At 42.9% G+C, this 20,166-nt stretch overlaps 2 protein-coding genes across 7 annotated transcripts in view; both read right to left on the minus strand.

Annotated features, from left to right (window-relative positions):
• The window catches only part of csk (C-terminal Src kinase), a 78,247-nt gene extending 75,498 nt beyond the window's left edge, over window positions 1-2,749 (minus strand). For 3 of the 4 annotated variants that reach the window (XM_006628887.3, XM_015343729.2, XM_015343728.2), the window contains exon 1: window positions 2,417-2,749. The gene's annotated coding sequence lies outside the window, so the exon portion shown is untranslated. Of the gene's footprint in view, window positions 1-895; window positions 1,068-2,416 lie in introns of those variants that run through there. The other variant, XM_069190695.1, reaches the window with a different exon arrangement.
• Window positions 2,750-5,653: 2,904 nt separating this feature from the next.
• Window positions 5,654-20,166, minus strand: part of edc3 (enhancer of mRNA decapping 3 homolog (S. cerevisiae)) — a 33,604-nt gene continuing 19,091 nt past the window's right edge. For all 3 annotated transcript variants that reach the window (XM_069190698.1, XM_069190696.1, XM_069190697.1), the window contains exons 6-7: window positions 16,898-17,115; window positions 5,654-13,690 (exon numbers count right to left, since the gene is read on the minus strand). In XM_069190698.1, the coding sequence (XP_069046799.1) occupies window positions 13,356-13,690; window positions 16,898-17,115 (553 nt within the window). In that variant the 3' untranslated portion in view covers window positions 5,654-13,355. The remainder of the gene's footprint in view (window positions 13,691-16,897; window positions 17,116-20,166) is intronic.

Genomic DNA, 20,166 nt, shown 5'->3' on the forward strand with positions numbered 1-20,166 from the left:
GAGAGCATGCTATTCCAGGTGGACCTGGAGTGGTCTATAACCCTAACCCAACAGGGCCCAAACAGAAACTAGAAATACATCTGAACAGGAAAAATGCATCGGGTGAGAACAAGATTGAATCATTTTTGGTAAAAACAATCCTGCTGCAACTTTTTCCACACTCAACATGCAGGACTACAGGAGAAGAGTAGAAATGACCAAATGCATGAAGAAAGGAGGTCTCTGAGTTGGAAGCAATTCCCAATCTCTCCATAACTTTCAGGCACGCGCACAGACCCTCCTCGCCATTGCCTCTTATTAATCCGGACACCACTCTCACTGCCACACCACTCTTGCAAACTCAAGCCACAGATCAGCCTGACCAAAGCTGCAAACACGCTCGCCACAACTCGAACAGAACTTAACCAGCTGTACAAACTGCTCACTGTCCTCCTGCAACGAGCTGAGTTCATGAACGGGCCTAAAGATTCAAGCTGAACAGATAACGGAAATGCTAAATTACTCTGATGTCTTAGCGTAGGTAAGTCCTATTTTATTTCAGACTTACTAAGAAAACAAAATGTGCATCTATCTCTAAATCAGTCATCAGAATAGAAGGACTGTAATGAACCAGAAAACTATGATAAAAATGTTTTACTACACAAAAACGTGGCACGCTGTACTAACTTTATATATACAGCGATGTTTCTTTAAGAAAGCAAGTATTTAAGGAGACCACTCACATATAAACTGACAGGTTTAAGCATTTAGGTTTGATTAACATTATACTCAGAGGAGGAAACCTTTTTACTGCACCGTAATTCTGATTTGCCGTCACAACGGTGATCCTGCAATGTAGCACGATACATCCCTCATGCTCACAGCCGAGCACAACAGCACGGGACAGCAAACTCACCTGTGTGCTGAACCACCGCAGGAAAGTCTTCTAACAAGTTCTGACTTTGGGTCACCCAGACGAGACTCGCATACAGTCCCAGAGCAAGGAGGACAGATGAGGTAGACGAAGCCCAGCCGTCTTACAGTTGTGTTCAATGTCCTACTGACAAAACCCGTTGGGAAGGAGCTTCACAGGGGATCCCCCTGAAACAACCTCAGAGACACTGCCTGCCGGCCGAGCCCCTTACTATCTCCGGACAAACAGCAAGTCTGCATGCTCCGTGTTAGCCCTTTCCGAATTGTGGTTTACTATTTGGATCACATTTCCACTATGTTCTAAGTCTTTATGATGTCTATTACTGCAGTGGCTGATATTTGAATTCTCCCTTAAACTCTACAGTCCAATGCAATTATACAGTACGACGCTGTTCACATTCACACTAAAATACGCGTTTGTCAGTCACCTGGCTTAATAAAAAAAACAACTGATGGAGCTAAACGCTATCACACGCAGGCCAGCCGGGCTCATGTGAAACGTGACATTTGAAACAGTGGGCCGTGGCAGTGTTGTCCACAGTAACAGCGAGCGTACTTGATGAGCGCGATCAGCGCGCTTCGGCAGCCCGGAGTCAGGCGGCTCGACTGTCACTCAAGCGCCCCTCGCCTTCGCTGAAACCCGACTACAGTACCAGCCCATCCAGGTGGACACATGCATTTAGTACCCGTGTGGCCAAAGCGACGAATGTGAACTCGAAACCGTGAGCTGGACAGCTAGTTCATCTCCAAAAAGCTCCCGGATCTCCCTACAGAGGTCCCAACGGCGAGTTGGGTAACAACTACAGCACGAAAACTGCATCTCCGGGTAGCTAGAATACCGAAAGGTTGACATTTTCTTTGTAGCACAAAAGAGGGCCGTTGACAGCTGTTAAAAGTACTGTATTTCGAGATACAACACAGATACAAGCCCCTAACCCTGCATGCACACAGGACTGCAAATCAGCACCTCGCCGTGCGCGAAGTCAAGGTTTGAAATACTGTATACAAGCGGCACGTCCAGTGTCCGTCTCCACTGACAAACACTGCAGCTCCTCGGCCAGGCTCCGGGGCTCATCAGGGCAGAGACGGTCACTCAGGCGGACGCTGGTCAGTCCGCAAGGCCAGACCGGCCCGTCTCCTGCGCCCTCCCGCCGGTCTGACACTTCTGCCTGCTTTGCACCAGAGAGCAGAAACGTCAGCTGGGCTGGCGGGCAGCTCGGACACCCGCCCGGCCAGCCAGAGACCCCCGTACCCCTGCCCCAACCACGCCTGGCAGACCACAGCCAGCAGAGCGCAGCGATCGCCCACTGAAACACACACGGGAAACGCGTCCCTCTCAAGACAAGTCTGCAGTTACACCGCAGACTGTCCGAGAGGAGAGCACACCCCGAGGTGCGGTAAGGAGCCCGCAGGACCAGCCGCCGACTCGCACCCGTGCCCGTGCCCCCCTCTCCAGCTGCTGCGCCTGCGGGCTCGCAACGACAAAGAGCAGCGCTGCTCGTACCTCGGTCCAGGAAGGCAGCCCGTGCGGTGCAGACACAAAGGCGAAGGAGTGTTTCCTCTCATGCAGCTCCGGGCCACTCCGGGAGCGCCGAGCCGAGCCGAGCCGAGCGCTGAAGGAAGCGGCGACACCGCCGGGAGCGCCGCTCGTCTCGCCTGCTCAAGCTCGCTTCTGCTCACGGCAACGGTCGCAGCAGGCTCCGGTGGATCCTGGGGTTATCCCGTCTTTGCCCGTCCAAATTGAAAACACAGCCGAGGAACTGGCCTTCAGTCGCTGCAAAACACACAGGCCTCCAAGAGGAAATGGTCCCTCATTCAGACGGCTCGTCTGCGCGTGCGCACCTCGCCAGCCACACCACTGCCCGTCGGGAGCGCGCTCGGGGAGAGGGGGGGTCCGGCGAAGGGAACGCGCACGTCAACACTCTGACAGGTGGTGCCCTCTGCCGGTCAGAGAGAGTAGGTCTGAGAGTAGAAATTGGGACCGTCCGCGTTACCTTATTTCATCCATATGCTTTATTGTAATTATATTTAACTATATGTAACTATAATTATGGAATAACGTCCGAGTTTACATTTCGTATTGCACTTCTCTGAAGGATGCTACCTGAAGCCCCAGAAAGTATCTGGTTGCACTTCCCTGCACTGATTCCAGAGCAGGGAGGTTGTATCAGACAGTTCTCTGTGAAGCAGCACTATTTTAGTCCTAAATTAACTTTTCTGCGGTCAGGGGAGGTCACCTTTAGCTTCATGATGCACAACTGGCAGCCCACTGGAGCTCAGCAGGTGTGAGCCTGGCCAGTACCTGGATAGGAGACTCCTGGGAAAAACTAAGGTTGCTGCTGGAAGTGGTGTTAGTGGGGCCAGCAGGGGGCGCTCACCCTGTGTCTGTGTCTGTGTGGATCCTAATGCCCCGATTTAGTGACGGGGGCACTATGTTGTAAAAAGGTGGTGTCCTTTGGATGAGATGTAAAACTGAGGTCCTGACTCTCTTCGGTCATTAAAAATCCCAGGGCATTTCACGAAAAGAGTAGGGGTGTAACCCTGGCGTCCTGGCCAAAGTTCCCCTAGCCCATTTACCAATCATGGCCTCCTAATAACCCCCATCTCTGAATTGGTTTCATCACTCTGCTCTCCTCCCCACTGAGAGCTGGTGTGTGGGGAGTGTATTGGCACACTATGGCTGCCATCATATCATCCAGGTGGGGCTGCACACTGGTGGTGGTGGAGGAGAGTGTCCAGAAAAATGTGAAATAAGTGTAAGGAATTATTACTGCCTCTGTGTCCATGAACACTGCCCTGCCCTGAACAGGCTTGCACCACAACACCCAGCAGGAGGTGCTGGCAGCCTGATCCCACAGATCAGGTGCAGCTGTATTGCGGGAAATAAGGAGCAGATGCTCCTGTCCACTGGTGAGCACAGATGTGAAGCCAGCACTCCACGTACTGAATCAAGGAGAGGATGTCACCATGGCACCCCAGGAGCCTCTTGATGGTTTAGGAAGACAATATTCTGTTAGTCTAAATGACAGGGGTGTAAGTCAAGATTGAAGGCAGCTAAAGAATAGATAACCACAGTCTAACCAGGACTTTAAAATGGGTGGTGCAATTTCTTCTTGTGACTGAGCTGTTGTAGCCTCTGTTTATGAAGTGTTATCAACACTGGAGAGGACTGAAGGACAGATTATCTGCTGCTTCCTCAGACAGAGGCTGGGATCAGCCATGTGCAAATAAAGTTGTCCATATATGGTAACTATATCAGCACAGTTAAGAGACCATAAATTGATTAATCTCACCCCAACCTTTCTCAAAACACCACAATTTCCCAATTTCTTCTTTGCGTGTGCAAAAGAAAAACCATTTGAATTATTTTCTTATTTACAGTTGCAATATTGTCATAGCATGGGACACTTGTTTTCTTTTTAAGATTGGCTAAATTGCAATTAGTAAAGGTAAAACTAATGAAGTGGTAGTGGTGCTCTTCCCCCTGCTGGCTCAGAGTGCTACAGGTGGTCCAATCAGCTCAGCTCAAGCCTATGCTGGTCATTGCTGTTGCTGGGATCGAGGTTTGCTTTCACATGTCAGGTCCTATGTGGAGCTTCCATATGCCCTCCCGTCCTCTGAAGATGGGTGGTTGTTTGCTGGCATCTCTCAAGATGAAGATGTTAACCTGGTTTCTTTCAAGACCTGGCTGGATGAGATCCTCTAATCAATTAGCTTTCTTCCTCGTCTGGAACCAATCTTATATTCCTTTCTTCTCATTATTTTAAACTGAAGGTGTCTGTTTGGGATGTAAAATTATATTGGACAATATATTATACATTGACATATTAGACAACCAATAATTTGCACATTTTTGACATTTCCTGGGACTTTCGGCAACTGTGCTTTTGACTTCATCTGCACCACAAATTGAACCAGATTAAATTATGGGAGTGAGAAAAGTGATCATTAGATTGCAGCCTGCTGTACATATTCCTCGAGCCTGTAATCTGATCTGCAGTTCAATCCTACAATGGAAAGGCAAACAGCTGTAGTTCAGCCAATGGTATTAATACAGATAAGATGACTTAATTAGCCATATACAATTTCTTGTATTAGGAATTTGTCTTTCGCAGACCCCAACTTGCTCTCCAGGAGACTCACAGACAGAAGCTGGGGGTCAGAGCGCAGGGTCAGCCATTTATACGGTGCCCCTGGAGCAGTTGGGGTTAAGGCCCATCGGAGTAGGATTCCTCTGCTGGCCACGAGATATGAACTGGCAACCTTCCAGCCACAGGCGCAGATCCTGAGCCACAGAGCCACTGCTCCGCTCCAAGAGGGGTTAAAGTGGCACATGCTTTATCTGTCCATTAGCAATACAAATTAAAATAATATAGCACAGTTTACAATTGAGATGGCTAAATCAGCTTATTTCGGATCTGATTTTCTTCAAGCTCAACATCACTGGCAATACCAGTAGGTCAATCTGGACCTACTAAAGAATAAACAAATGATGGAGTAATTCTGTCTTAAAAAATAGAACACTAAAAGACACCAGAAGAAACATCAGTTTAAAAACTGAATGTCTGCTCCTCTGCTTCCCATGTGCAATCATTTAATGTTCAATGGGAATTTATCAAGTACCACCTACAAAAGCATGCATCAACTTCACTTACCTTCTCTCACCTTTTCATCTATGGATGCTGAACAAAACTACTAAACAAAATCCAAAAGAATACTTAATAAAAAAAAAACATAAGACTTCTATATTTTTGCAATGCTTTAATGTTCTTTATTGTTCACAACGATGCAGAAGTGTTATACAATGACTTCTCAAACAGACTGACTGTCAAGGTCAGTGGGACAGTCACCCATCCCGTCCTTTGCAAAAATCGAAATTCTGCTTCAGACAACCTATTTTACCATCACTACAGAGACATCAACCCCACAGATGCTGCCTGAGGTTTCAGAAGAGTCCGCTGTCCAGCTCACCAATGAGGTCACTATGGGCCTCAATGGCAGGAAAGGAAATGCAGCTAAATCGACACAGGTGTTGTGAATTTTTGGAGCCATCTGGTGGATAGATTTTGTAATGTAACTTATTTTCAGCAAGATGTCATTTTAGGCAGGACCACATTTAAACTTAAAATTATTCAGAATTATTATCGGCACAGCTAGACAGATGTGATTCTTTTTTCAACATACTACAAATTGCCATTGTAACAAAAAACGAATCGAGATATTAAAGTTTTCCCATGCTTTTGATAATTATAACTTCTAACAGCCTGTGATTTCCCTGCCTCCAAACCCAGCGGCAATGTGGACTACGCAGAAGGGGCTGCTGGTACTGCAGAAACCCCTGTGCTCTGCAGAGCGAGCACATAGAGGATAATAACAATAATCGTTTAACCAGACATCATTTCAGAACAAAATGTCGCTTGTAGAGCAACCACGAGAGAAATACGAGATCAAGGGAACAAGGACAGTCTCCCAGTAGCAATTTGAGCCCACAATCTTGGTATTGCAAGCCCTGGACCCAAATCAATACCTCCACAGTGGGAGGTTACATTTTCATTATCCATCATATAAGCTAAATACAAGTTTTCGTTATACAGTAACATGAGGAAAACAGACCCAGGGGACCCAGGAGTTGCCTTGCTCTTAGTGCAGTGTGGAGGAGAGGCTGAAGTGCACAGCGCCGGGGTGTGTCAGACTTGTGTTTGTCACTGACGCCACCTACCTCAAGTGTACACACCTACTGTATAAATTCCTGGGCACACTGCATATATACACAACAAAAAGGAAATACAATATACACAGGAACACATTCCAACAGTGATGAGATAAAAAAAACTACACCATCTCCCACTACAGATTTATCATTCTGAGAAGTTAAAACATCTGTGCGTTTAAACCCAAGTTTATGATGCAGTACAAGTAAAAATAAAAAAGTGACCTAAGAACATCTGAAACTTGATACAGTTCACATGCTTAATAGTGCAGACAGGCAGGTACACTATTTTGCACTACTTAGTACACCGAGATATTCTCGACTTTTTTTTCCTCCACATTTGGTGAAAAATAATTGAGGTTTCCATTGAAAATGATTAAATAATGCATTAGTTACCTAGTGCTCTTGATTTTCCTCAAGACCACAATAACAACAGCATGCAGCAGAGATGGACATACTCCTGCCTCCTCACCACTGTGGATCAATCTGACATTTCCCCTCAACACTGAGAGAAAGGACAACTTCTAGTGGGTCTCCCAAAACAGGAAGGAGGTCCTGCTACTAAGACAATAAACTGCTGTCTCACAAGCTTCCACAATTCCTTTTCTGTTCTGAGGTAAAGACTCACCACCAGTCTGATGCAGATTTAAATGTCCAATTGCCACAAGCCCATTGGTAACTTTTATACGAACAGAAAGCAGAACGACTATTTTCCCAACATGGTTTTGGTAATACCATTACAGAGCCATGTTATAGCAAGCCACTTGAAAGGGGAGCAGTTACAATGGATCTGTCACTAGACCCATTTTAACTGGATCTAGAGGCCACTATACAGCCTCTGGTCCTTGTAAACAGCCACAGTGTGAAGTATATTATCGGGTACCTGGCAAAGGTTAAGAATTGTGCATTCTCACATGGGTGAAATTAGTCTTTTCTTTGGCATTTTAAAGGTGTGCAGGATGCTAGCAGGTAATGGGGCTTTAGAGTACCTTCTTGATTCAGGGTCTGCCAAATAAAGCCTGTAGGACTTCCCTTCGTGCCCCTTCTGGGTTTCCACACTCTTGGAATCGCCCTGGTTAGAGTAGGGACACATGTTTTGCCACTTTTGTTTTGCTGAAGTTTGCAGGGTATGAATAAGTGAACAAAAGAAATACCTTGTCAGCCTTTATACAAGCTCCATCATTTAAATGCTCATATAGCACTCATAATTCAAACGTTTATTTAAACTTTATGTTCCACACTAGCAAAACCTGTTCAAAGTAAAACTTTCAGCAAAAAGTACATTTTAACAGTGCACTCAGCAGCTGTCAAAGAACTGAGAGTCACCAACCTGCTCAGCCTGAAAGCAGTGCTGGTACTGTATACAACACAAGCCGGACTGTACCAGAACAACAGAATCTGTCACAGCTGCAGGAAAACCCATAAGTAACTTAAGAACTACAAGATCAGCAAACAATCTGATTCTTTCCTGAACATTAATAAGGCCATTTGGTATTAATCAAACTAAAGTACAACCTAAAAATAAGCACAAACCCAGCACAAGTCCCCAGAAAGGGTATGGCACAATGACAGACCAAGGGCTGGCTCTTTCAGCATTCTCATCACTGCTCCTCTCAGGGGGCTGTGAAAACGAGGTGCAGAGTGGAGAAACAGCTCAACATCTCAAAGGGAAAACAGCAATAAATCAGTGACCCCCTTCATCCTGAGCTCTGTCCTCAGACTCAACAGGATGCCCACATCAGCTCTGAGGAAGCAGTCAATTAATAACTGATCAAACACATACTAGAAGGGCAGAATAAAGTACACATTACATTTCAGTTCAGGTGCTGGGATGGCAGTTTCAAAGAGTACAACCCTATAATAGGCACCCCCAAACACTTTGAATTGTGGGAATTGTCAAAGAATATCTGCACCTTTGGTACTAAAATCTGCTCCTCCATGAGCATCTGTGTAAGACCTGGTGAGATGTGAAAAACTATGCATTTTACAGAAAATACTTCCACTAAACTACACCACATCTCTGAGGTGGGAACCCCAGACCGATAAATCTTAACATTCACAAAGAACATTTATTTGATTTAAAAACATCTGAATGGAAATCTCTCCCCTTTAGTAGAAGCTGCTGCTCGTTTGCTTGAGGATGTGAGGCCTGCAAAAGCCTCAGGGAGACATTTTTCAACATTAAACAGCAAAGCTGGATCTAAGCATGTGGTCCACATTTTGTAAAAATGGTTTCCATGGATAAGGACAAAAGCCCCCTCATGGGATGCCGAAGAAGCATTTTGCTTTTAAATATTAACTTAATTATAACATCCAAGACTTGAGTTTCATTTGCTGTCAATTAAAAACACTTTTTTAAAACCCAATTAGAAGTAAAAAAAAAATAGATAAAAAGTCTATGAAAAATTATTTGAAGTGACTGGAAACGGAATAAATTGTCCCAGATCAAACATCTTTAACTTAGAAAGGAAATGCAAGATGACCTGCTAAACCTAATCTTAGCAAGGACATCCTGAAACCCCTGACCAACAAGTTGTATGATTACTGGGAATTTTAATAATGCATATAAACACAGTAATATGTACAAATGTCATGTAGATGTTCCTATGACAACCGTTTCTGAGATGAAGGCGAGTCTTATTTTTACAGACACATCTGTCAGAAAATCGGGTTATTCTCCCAGTCACTGTCTAACTTTACATATGCACAGCATACAGAAGAGATAACGGTTGAATATTCCTTATCAAAATACAACCAAAAGAAAAATCTACAGCGTACCAACATGAATCCAAGCAAATTCAAACTGGCAAGTAATTAAAGTTAGTTACTGCAGTAAGTCTAAGACCCTCCCTGAGCAAGCTGCAGTCATGAGCCTCCACACCTCACAGAAGCAGAACATGGTATTTACACTACCGAGGAAAGCAAAACCTGAAACAAAGATGCGTTTTCCTCTGCTTTTGAAATATGACGGAGTCCTTTCATGCAAGAAATGAACACCATTCCAACCTGTGATTTATTCCCAAACAGAGGAATATAAAATAGTTTATTTGCTTAGCAGAGGTCCTTTGCCAGGGCAAGTAACAATACACATTTCTATTCCAGAACTTAACTAAGTGAACATTTTCCTGGAATAAATGGTGTGATTTAACTACTGATCATCCGGATGTTTTAGTTGAGTTCGAGACTCAATCTGGTGCAGCAGATGCAATAGAGCTACCACAAAAGAAATGAATGTTAAAACTTTACATTATAGTACAGCCACGGCCCCTTTTGGTTTTAGCATTGATTTCCAAACAGTGCAGAAAAACAAGCTTCTCAAAAAGCAAAGATCCTTTCCTTCAAGTGCTTCTGCTATTTCATGAAAATATGATGGGCTCTCTGATGCTATTAAATTGACAGTAAGCTGCAAACGCAGAGGAAAGAGCTTTATTGGTGCTTCTTTCATTTAAGCACCTTTAGGTAAAAACAAAATCTCAAATAAAAAAATGTCTACGTTTCCCAGCACAGTAAGGATTCTCTGTTTGAATGTGGTGTGAACTGTATACCATGCACATTAGAATAAAATCAAATACTGTAAAAGAAGCCCAAGTTAACCATAGCTTCACTACAGTTTTTATAAAACCAACCAAATTGCTATAAATCTTCTGGTTTTGGGTACTAAAACATTTCACCAAGATATGCTTTATTTTAGATGTTGGCAGTTCTTTTCCTGAACTTGAGCAAGCACCAATAAGCCAGTTTTCAAAACAATATACAGCACTGAAGGACAAGCCAATTGTCAGAACACTAGCTTTTTAAAATCTGATCTGGTCAGACTAAAGCACTCTTCATTTTTAACTTTCTAATTATAAAGCAAGCATTTGAAGAACAGGAGTTGGGGGCTAAAAAAAAATGTTTTACTGCAACATAACCATTTCGTACATTCTCATTCAATAACCTTTTTTACCAACAGGTAAGTTAGGGAGTTACCATGGGCACCAGAATGGGACCCAGCTATGCCAATATTTTTGTAGGCTGGGTAGAAGAACTCTTCTTCACTTCCTACACTGGCTATGTTTCTGACCTCTACAAGCGATACATTGATGGCTGCGTCGGTGCTGCCACATGCTCTAACGACCAGCTTGAGCACTTTCTGCATCATTTCACCAACTTCCACCCGTCCCTCAAATATACATCGCCCACTACTCTTCCATTTCTAGACATCAACTACCCCCGACTCTCCACTTCAGTCTAGTACAAACCCACGGATTCACACAGCTATCTCCTGTATAGCTCATTTCACCCCAAACACGCTACAAACTCTCTCCTTTTTTCAGTTTTCCAGAAACAAGCCCTCAAAATGTACTCCTTTTTCATCAACAGAGGATACCCCAGCAGTGTGATTGACAGGGCCCTTGTCTGGGCCAAAAACACCCCTCAGACCATCAACTTGAGCAGGATCTCCTGCCGTAACAATTTCATTCCTTTGGTGCTTCCCTACCACCCCAACACTTCCTATCCCCAGGACTATTCACGACAACTTTCCATCCTACAGGATGATCCCTCCATTGGGGCCCTCTTTTCTGACCACCCCATCATCTCATATCGCCAACCACTTAATCTGCGTAACCTTCTTGTTCACAGCTCCCTTGACCGCCCTCAGCAACCATCCACACCAGGTAATTTCCCTTGCAACAGAGCTCCTGGCCCTTGCTCCTCCTCTCTCCCACTACATTACCTTTGCTTACTGCCCTGTCTTTCCCACACCTGAAGAAGGCTCCACGGCCGAAATGTTTTCTTTCTTCTTTTTTCAGCATGGAATAAACCTATTACTTGTTTCTTTGCAGCCTACGCATGCTGATGCAGCTCCCCACCTGAACTACTATAACCATTTCATTGTGCACTTAATAGCCGACAAGAACTGAAGGCTTAGGACTCCCACCTACCAAGCCCAGGCACATATACTTGTTTCCCTATAACACCTTTAAAACATTAACTGAACAATGCAGCCAATTAACACTGGCTTGTAAGGCTGAGTATGATACAGTCATAGTAAAAAAGAGGTTTTCTACAAAAGCTAGCATTTGATATTATTTGTAGAAAAAGCATACCACATGACAATCACAGATCCACAATAGGTCACACTGTATGATACAGTGGCCTGTTTTGCTCCAGCAGAGACTTAAAAAAAGCAGGACTTCTATTGCCCTTGAAATATCTAGAAAACCTGCATGTTGCATTCCCAAAACATTTTCATTACACTTGTATACTTGCAAGAATCTTAGTTCTTCTGTTAAAAATGCAAATAAGTTAAACTTTATCTCAAATATTAAATGCTTCATTTAACCAGGGTCTTTAATCTCTCTGCATTTATTTGCATATTAAACATGATGCAATGTTGTTTATGAATGTTGAATGCAAAGTATGTATATCTGTACATAATATTAATGACCATAAAATGTCAACTGGTTCACAGCCAAACTCCCTGAGGGGGCTACTTCAATACTTTGACCTCGACACTCAACAATGTGGATCTTTCCTATCACTTTTGAAGTGAAAGAGTAGTCATTTCTTAATGTCTGTGAGAACAGGACAAATATGCAGGAAACAAGACAGATTCACACTTTAAGCATTTAATTCACTCCTGTTAACTAAAAAACAATAAAACACTAACACTACACAATTTATAAAATTAAGAGGCTTCTTCACCTAGCTACAGATCATATGTAAAACTGCTTATTTTCATCCTCAAATTCTTTACCAAATACCTGAATGAGGATGCAAATACACTATCAACTAAATATTACACATTTCTAAAGCAGAACATTTTTAATATTAAACAGTATTTTTTGTAATGCACCCAAGAAAATGTAAAAAACGTTTCAAGAACCCAACTCGACATTTACTGTGGGATCACAGAGTAATACTCACATCTGGTGGGATTAAATTGAAATCCTACTATAAGAAAGTTTTAGTCTTCTGAAAATACAGACTAAGACGTACAAATGTTTTTATTACAGAACAAGCTTGCAGAAACATTGAAACGGTGCCAACAGGGTGGCAGAACTCCAGAATGGGTGGAACATGCCAAACTGAAATCTTCAGTACTTGGTCACATCACACACTTTTCTCATTTGATCTTTTCATGATGACTTTTGATTTTATTTGACATTCTTAATAGGAAAAAACTTCTGCACTGGTACAGAACCTCATGTATTTCTACAAATTATCAACTCATGGTTCAGGGAAAAAAAGGAAATCTCAACAAGACTCGCATGAGAAAAATAACTTTTTACATTTGATCAGGCTGAGCCATGTCCTAAAAGGTGAAAGCAGTGATAACAAAAACAGCAATGAACCTCCCCGCTAACGCAAAAGAGTTAAACATGGCTAATTCTGAAATTCGTCCAGGTCTGGCCAGTCACCTTTCCTGAACTAATGCACTGTAAACAGATCAACCTCAGATTTAGCTCTTGTCAATTATAAAACCAGATAACAAACAGCTTTTTCCTTACTTTGGCTGCACCTCATGTATTCAGTGCAAACTAGACAGTTCATGAGAAAACCGCATCCTCAGAACAGTTTTCTTCTCCACAGCACAGCGCCCACCAGGGGGGCTGGAAATAGAAGAAAAAAAAGACACCCATCTGCTCCCCTCACCCTGCTGCCCCCATCGTTTGATCCCAGTCTGTAGACTAAGGCAGCGTGAACTCTCCTGGCTCCGGGAGGAGACGGAGCTGTGCCAGACAGGACGCTAGGTGCTGTGCAGGGGGATGACAAACTTGCACCCAAAGGGCGAGTGGTAATTGATGCCCACTTCGTGGAAGACCTGGCGTGGGATGCCGATGTCGCACAGGTACAGCCGGCCCGCCCCCTCAGCCAGGGGCAGGGGCAGCCCCAGCGACAGGGACCACTTGGCATCCACAGCCTGCTCCTGCGCGCTCATGGGAGGATCGATGCTCAGCACTGGGGCCCGGTTCTGATTGGCCCAGTCCACAGCCGCGCGGTACCACTGCTGGTCCCTCAGGAAGGCGTTCTCGTGGCAGTCAAGGCAGTTTATCACCAGGTCCACTGGCGTGTCCGGCAGATCTGCAGGGACACACACACACGTCACCTAAAGCAAAGCTGAGGAATAAGGAAAACTGAGCCATGGTCAACTGAATCCACTCCATTTAAAATGCAAAAAAACTGTTCAAAGCTTTAAAATCTACATACATTAGCTAGATGCCACATGTTGACGTTGAAATATAACCATTCCAGTTAAAAAAGAGACATAATGAGTTACATGCAATGGAAAGCAACATTTGCAGTAAAACAGCAGTGAGGGAACCATTAAGGATGAAACAAAATATATCTGGAACAATAATGGAAAACATCTAGATAACAAAATAGATGTACTAAAAAGTATTTCAGTCACTAAGGAAGAACGTCCCAACAGCGTGTCCAGGCAGTGGAAGGACAAAGTTCTATATTAAAGATCAGCATAGAAAAGGCAGAAATATTTTAGGTTCTATAAGTACTTGGATTAATTAACCTTAACAGTTGTAATTAAGGAAACAAGAACCCATTGTTGCAACTCTTCCACCAGTCACTCAAGACAGGGACAACTATAAATGCATCAGCCATTCATAAGAGTGACAATACCGAACCAATTATATAGCAACAGTAATTCTGACATCTTCTATGTGTAAGGACATGGAAGCTATTTTTAGATTTTAATTGGAGGATCACTTATATGGCAATCAGATCATGATTAATTTAAAAAAATGGAAAACAATTGCTCATTTATTCAAACTGAAGTGTTTGAACAAACAGTGATGTACACACCGAGTAAATGAATGATATGATGTATTTTGATAGTTACTTTTCTAAGGAATTCTCAAAATTAAATTCAGTAGGCATTCAGGGAAATGCAGGTATTCTGATTGAGAACACAATTGGTGAAGCACCAAAGAAATTGGTACTAGGACCACTACTTTAAATTATATCAATGATGTAAATTCTAGTATAGTTGGTAAACTGATCAAGTTTACAAAAAGACAATAAGAATTCTCATTCCCAATAGATTGCCCGAGGCTAGAACTACAAACAGTGTTCAAAGTACTTTTAAAGTGAAAACCTTAACTTTATCTTGCAGAATCGTCATTCTAACCTTACATATTTAATTTGTAACAAATGGTTGCTCAGGAAGATCTGCAATCTGGGGATAAGGCAGGCAACACACTGTACAACACTCACTAGTGTTCATGCACACAACACAATCGACAGCTCCAGTAACCAAGTTCCACATTGTCAAGGTCCCCTTTTCAATGGGGGAGCAGGCTCCTGGGCCTCGGGGCCTATTGGAATTCTCCAGAAAGCCCTGGAAGTGGCTAGACACTGCCTCCCCTCTGTACTGTGCTCAGCCTTGCCTGTGGTTGTGGCCTGCATTGACTGCTCCCACTGCCCATGCAATTTTAAACCTCCTAATCCCTGCCTTTGGCGTGTAGTCTCCGTACAGGTGTTTGTTTTCGATTAAAACATTCTCCTCACTGTTCCCATTGATTCAAATTCCTTTTATTTCATAAAAACACCTCTGTCCACAGCTATACACACTGCTCAGCTGTTGTTAGTATTGGGGGATTACACAGAGGAGATTCGCGCTGTGCCAGGGACTCAGTGGCTGCTGAATTAGAAGACCACAGCATATTCTCGCAACAAAATGCCACATTCTCCATTATTCAAACATCTTTCCAGTGCATCCACACATGGTGCATTTCCATTTGCATCCTAGAATAGCTTGCTAGTATTGGAGCATATTTTGTTCTGGGATTCCACAGGAGATATTTCTCACCAAAAAATAGCCTGGACATGTACACTACCTAAACTAAAAATGTGCAACATGACCATTTATGCTCCAAAATTACTAAACTTAAAGCTACAGACAATCTTACAACAGTAACAGATACAGAATACAAACAAGCTCATTTACACCAACAAAACTAAGAACAGCAAACTCCAGAAACCTTTAAAACTAACATTTCAAAAATAATAAATATTAAACTATAGTTTCCATTTTAAACCTACAGAGCAGGTATCAGCCGATGCGAAAATAGTTAGTGATTTCGATGTATTGGGTTCAGACAAATACGATCAGGGACACAACAGGCTTTCAACATCAGTCTTCTCAATGAGACTATTATAAGCAATGCTGAAAAGAGAAGAAAGAAAACATAATGTTTCGGCCCTGGAGGCTTCTTCAGGTGTGAGAAAGACGGGGCAGACAGCAAAGCAGGAGAACAAAAACTGGGAGAGAGGAGGGGCGGGAGGTGGGAACAGGTGACAGACAGTGGCCAATCAGGTAGTGTGAAGAGAGGTGTGAAATGAAACCTACAATGAATAAAGAGAATTTAGAAGAAAATTAGTCTGTCCTTGAGAGAAGGGGAAAGGTGTGATCCTAGTGGCAGGATAATTTTAGCTTCTGTAGTCTTTCGGATGTTGGAGTTAGGAAAAAAACAGCTTTGAGAACACAGACGGAGAGATTAGTGTGATCATGGCCGTCAGAGGTTAAATGAGAAACAGTAGGCTTGGAAAAAAATTTAATCTTCACAGCCCTAACATGTTCTCTGAAGTGGTCTCCGAGTCTCCTTCCTGTTTCTCCAATGTAGATGGCTGGGCATTTACTGCAAGAGATACAGTAAATAAGGTTGCTGGAGGTACATGATGCTGTCTGGGTGATCCGGAATTGCCCTGAGGGGCCTTGAACGAGTGTGGCCCTTTTTCTTTAAATTCAAACCATTTTTTCAGACTGGTATCATAAATTTTAAAACTGATTTAAGATGAACAAACAATGAAGCTAAGCACCAAAAACCAAAACATATGATCTGAACGTGTGATGACAAGGAAACATGAGAGAAACTGGATCCATATAAACCAGATATTGTAAAGCTGCTGAAATACCCAGCTGAAATATAAAAAACAACCAACAGGTGGGGGTGTTGCATTATACAAAAACCCTTTTAGCAGTTTTAGTGTTTGATGCATTTTCACAATTACCTTCAGAGCACAATAAATACATCTCCTTATACTTCAAAGAGATCCTATTTTATTGATGAATAAAAAAAGACAAATATTAGCTTAAGAGACTTAAAAATACAACACAAAACAGAAGTTCTGCAGTTTGAAATATGATTTCATTAAATTAATATTGTATTCTGAGCAGTACTGAATTAGTTTTCATTTAGACAATCCACAAAATCTTAAACGCTTAAAAGCACACAGGACAAAGAATTGTGGATTCAGTTTCAGATTGTGTACCTTTGACACTGGAGACCTGCTTGCCATCTGTTTTGCCAAAGAGCGTGAGTTCATTAGTGATGGACTCCAACATCTTCACAAAGTTGGGCAGGAACAAGATGACGTGGACCTCATGGTTGGCCAAGTGTCGTCCACAGCTGATGCCCTGTGCGCCCTGAACATGAGGGCCACACAGTAAGGCCACCGTGGGGCGCTGGTGCACATTCTTAGGGGTCAACCTGGAAAAAAAAGGTATGGTGATTCCTGTTATCAGATATCACTGCAGCTAACTGACTCAGATTGTGTGCACACCATGAGAGATTTTGATTCACAGGCTATTGACAAATTTATTTTTCCAACAAAAACACAACCAGTCAATAAGGTTCCTTGTTAAAAAACTTGAACCTCTGTCTCCCTTCTCCACTCTGCATAAATTCACTTCAGACTTGCAAAACAGGAATCATTATAGCGCGATCTATGATTTGTGTAATAATGTCTAACAATTTACACCTGCTATAGATACAAGATGCCAGCTGACGAAAAAGGGTGGTATTTTTTTGCAAAACTGATGATTTTCCACAAACTAATTTTTATTTCATCATGCAGACAACAAAATATTGATGCATTTTGCTATCACCTGTTTTTAAGTGAATGACACAAACATGCATTTCTGTCTTAGTTCTCAGGTAGCATAAGGATTCACTCAACAACTGTCAGAGTTGTTTCCCCTGATTTCTGGCAGCAAAAGCAACTTCAAACAAGTTTGACAAACAACATTCAACACCTGTCCTCTGTCACTTCACTAAAAGAGGGCAGTGTCAAAATGCTTTCTAAGCTATTGTGTACAATAAATGTCAACAGTCTTGTTAATGCAGCACAATAGATTTTAAAGACTGGCAAGTTTGCAAAAATACTTCCAAATGTGAATGAAGGAATTCTTGATTTATGCCTGCTTTCTAGCTTTCCTGATTTCTTAAACATTTGCCACATCGGAAAGCTGTTAATTAGCTCATCATGCATCCCCGTCACATAATCCTGCAGGCATTTGGTGGTTCCAGAAAGACCTCCTGAGCTGCAGAACCAGCAGCACAGACATCAGACGTCTCTTGATTCACTGTCTATAGGATGTAAACTTTTATGACTGCCTTGGCTACACAGCTACAGTTCACAAGGCACATGTCCCACCCACACAGGAACAGGCTCTAGACAGTCACATATACTTTCATCATTAGCACATATTTGGCTGATAATGCAAACATACAAAGTGCCAGGAGACAAGAAGAAAGCTTTTTATCAAGAAAAAGGCAAATCTATCTAAACTCTCTACTTAATGGACAGGCTACAATGAGGCAGAGCAAGAAGAAAGCAGTTTACACACATTAGCTATGTAAGATAGGAAACCTCAAGGTTGCACAAAGACACTATCTCAGCATGCAACTGAAGTATGTAATCTATCCAAAAAACAACCATTGCTCCTCTGCAATCCGATTACTTTGTGTAACTCACTCTATATGGTCCTGGGCCCTGTGTTGCTTTTAACTGAGGTGTGAAGTTCAGTTTAAGTGATCAATGCAGTACTGCCAATGGCTACAAAAAGGAGAGGCGCAGCGACAGCTGTGTTTATATCTCCAGCAATAGGCGTGAATGACGGGAAAGACAACAAACCTTGCTTTATCAGCCTGTTGGTCTTTGCACAGACCTGGTACAAAATGGCTCACATAACAGTACAAGGACAGAGGAGTTGCCAGACTGGGCTGGGTATGTTCTGAGCTACAAGTCTCACTGGTACTTCAACTGCACAAAACAAGCAACTCATTTTTTGCTTAAACTCTATTAAAACCAATGTTACTGAACATAGCTTCCAAAATCAGCTGTTTCATAAAACTGCAATTGGTTGTGTATAATGCACACAAATGATGAACAACATGACTGTATATAAAGCTACCACTTTGATGACTAGACAGTGAAAAGGACATCAGGACACACCCACTCCCTGGGTTATGCAAGGGTTCCGTTCTGCAAGTCTTCACATAACGCAAATCTTTTGTAAGTCAGAAGCAACCCTGTCTTAGTTGTGTGAGGAGACAAAGAATTACCATTCAGGATATTATGCCATCCTCCTTTATTTGCCCTAGCCCTGTCTGCAGGTGAGGGAGGAGGGACAGGAGAGCAGAATAACTGGCTAACCAAGAGTTTGTCCTTTAATGGTTAACAAGTGTGTGCTCATCACAGTGGAGTGAGAGAATGTAGCAGCAGCTTGCAGTCCTGGAGGCAGAAAAAGAAACTCCTCTAATATCTGGGGACAGAAACGATGAATGAAATGCTTAAAATTGTTTTAAAACTCTATAATTAAAATAATTAAAGACCAAACATAGCATACACTTAAAAATATACAATACAGTAAATTAGTGAGAATTACCATTAAAAGTGGTAAGAGGTGTTAGTGGGGCCAGCAGGGGGCGCTCACCCTGCGGCTCATGTGGGTCCTAAGGCCCCAGTGTAGTGACGGGGACACTATACTGTAAACAGACGCTGTCCTTCGGATGAGACGTAAAACCGAGGTCGTGACTCTCTGTGGTCATTAAAAATCCCAGGGTGTTTCTCAAAAAGAGTAGGGGTGTACCCCGGTATTCTGGCCAAATTTCCCCATCGGCCTTTATCAATCATGGCCTAACAATCCCCTTCTATAAATTGGCTTCATTACTCTGCTCTCCTCCCCACTGATCGCTGATGTGTGGTGAGCGTTCTGGCGCACTATGGCTGCAATGACCCCATTACCTGTAAAGAGCTTTGAGTGGAGTGTCCAGAAAAGTGCTATATAAGTGTAAGCAATTATTATTATAAAACATTTGTACTGTACATTACCCTACACCATACTGCTCGGCAAAATGATAAATTCACTTTCGTGCTTCCCTAATGAAATTGAGTTACGAAATACACATTTTGGTGAAAAAGTACGAGATAAGCCTATTAGAGGTAACTACATGTGCGCAAAAGCAAAGTGAGACTGAAGTTTAAAACGGAGCCCTAGTGGATAGTGGTAGAGACTGCATTTACTGCAGAAGGAACTGCTGCACTGCTTGCTCTTTACACATATAACAAAGTCTCCTTACCACAACATTTTTAATCATTTTGCAGTTTATTGGGTGAGGTGACTCGGTGGGTCAGGATCTGAGTCTGCGGCCGGGAAGTTGCCAGTTTGTATCCTCCAGCCGGCAGAGGAATCCTACTCCGTTGGGCCCCTGAGCGAGGCCCTTAACCCCAGCTGCTCCAGGGGCGCTGTACAATGG

This window comes from Lepisosteus oculatus, chromosome 5 (genome assembly GCF_040954835.1).
Source record: "Lepisosteus oculatus isolate fLepOcu1 chromosome 5, fLepOcu1.hap2, whole genome shotgun sequence".
NCBI classification, from domain to species: Eukaryota; Metazoa; Chordata; class Actinopteri; order Semionotiformes; family Lepisosteidae; genus Lepisosteus; species Lepisosteus oculatus.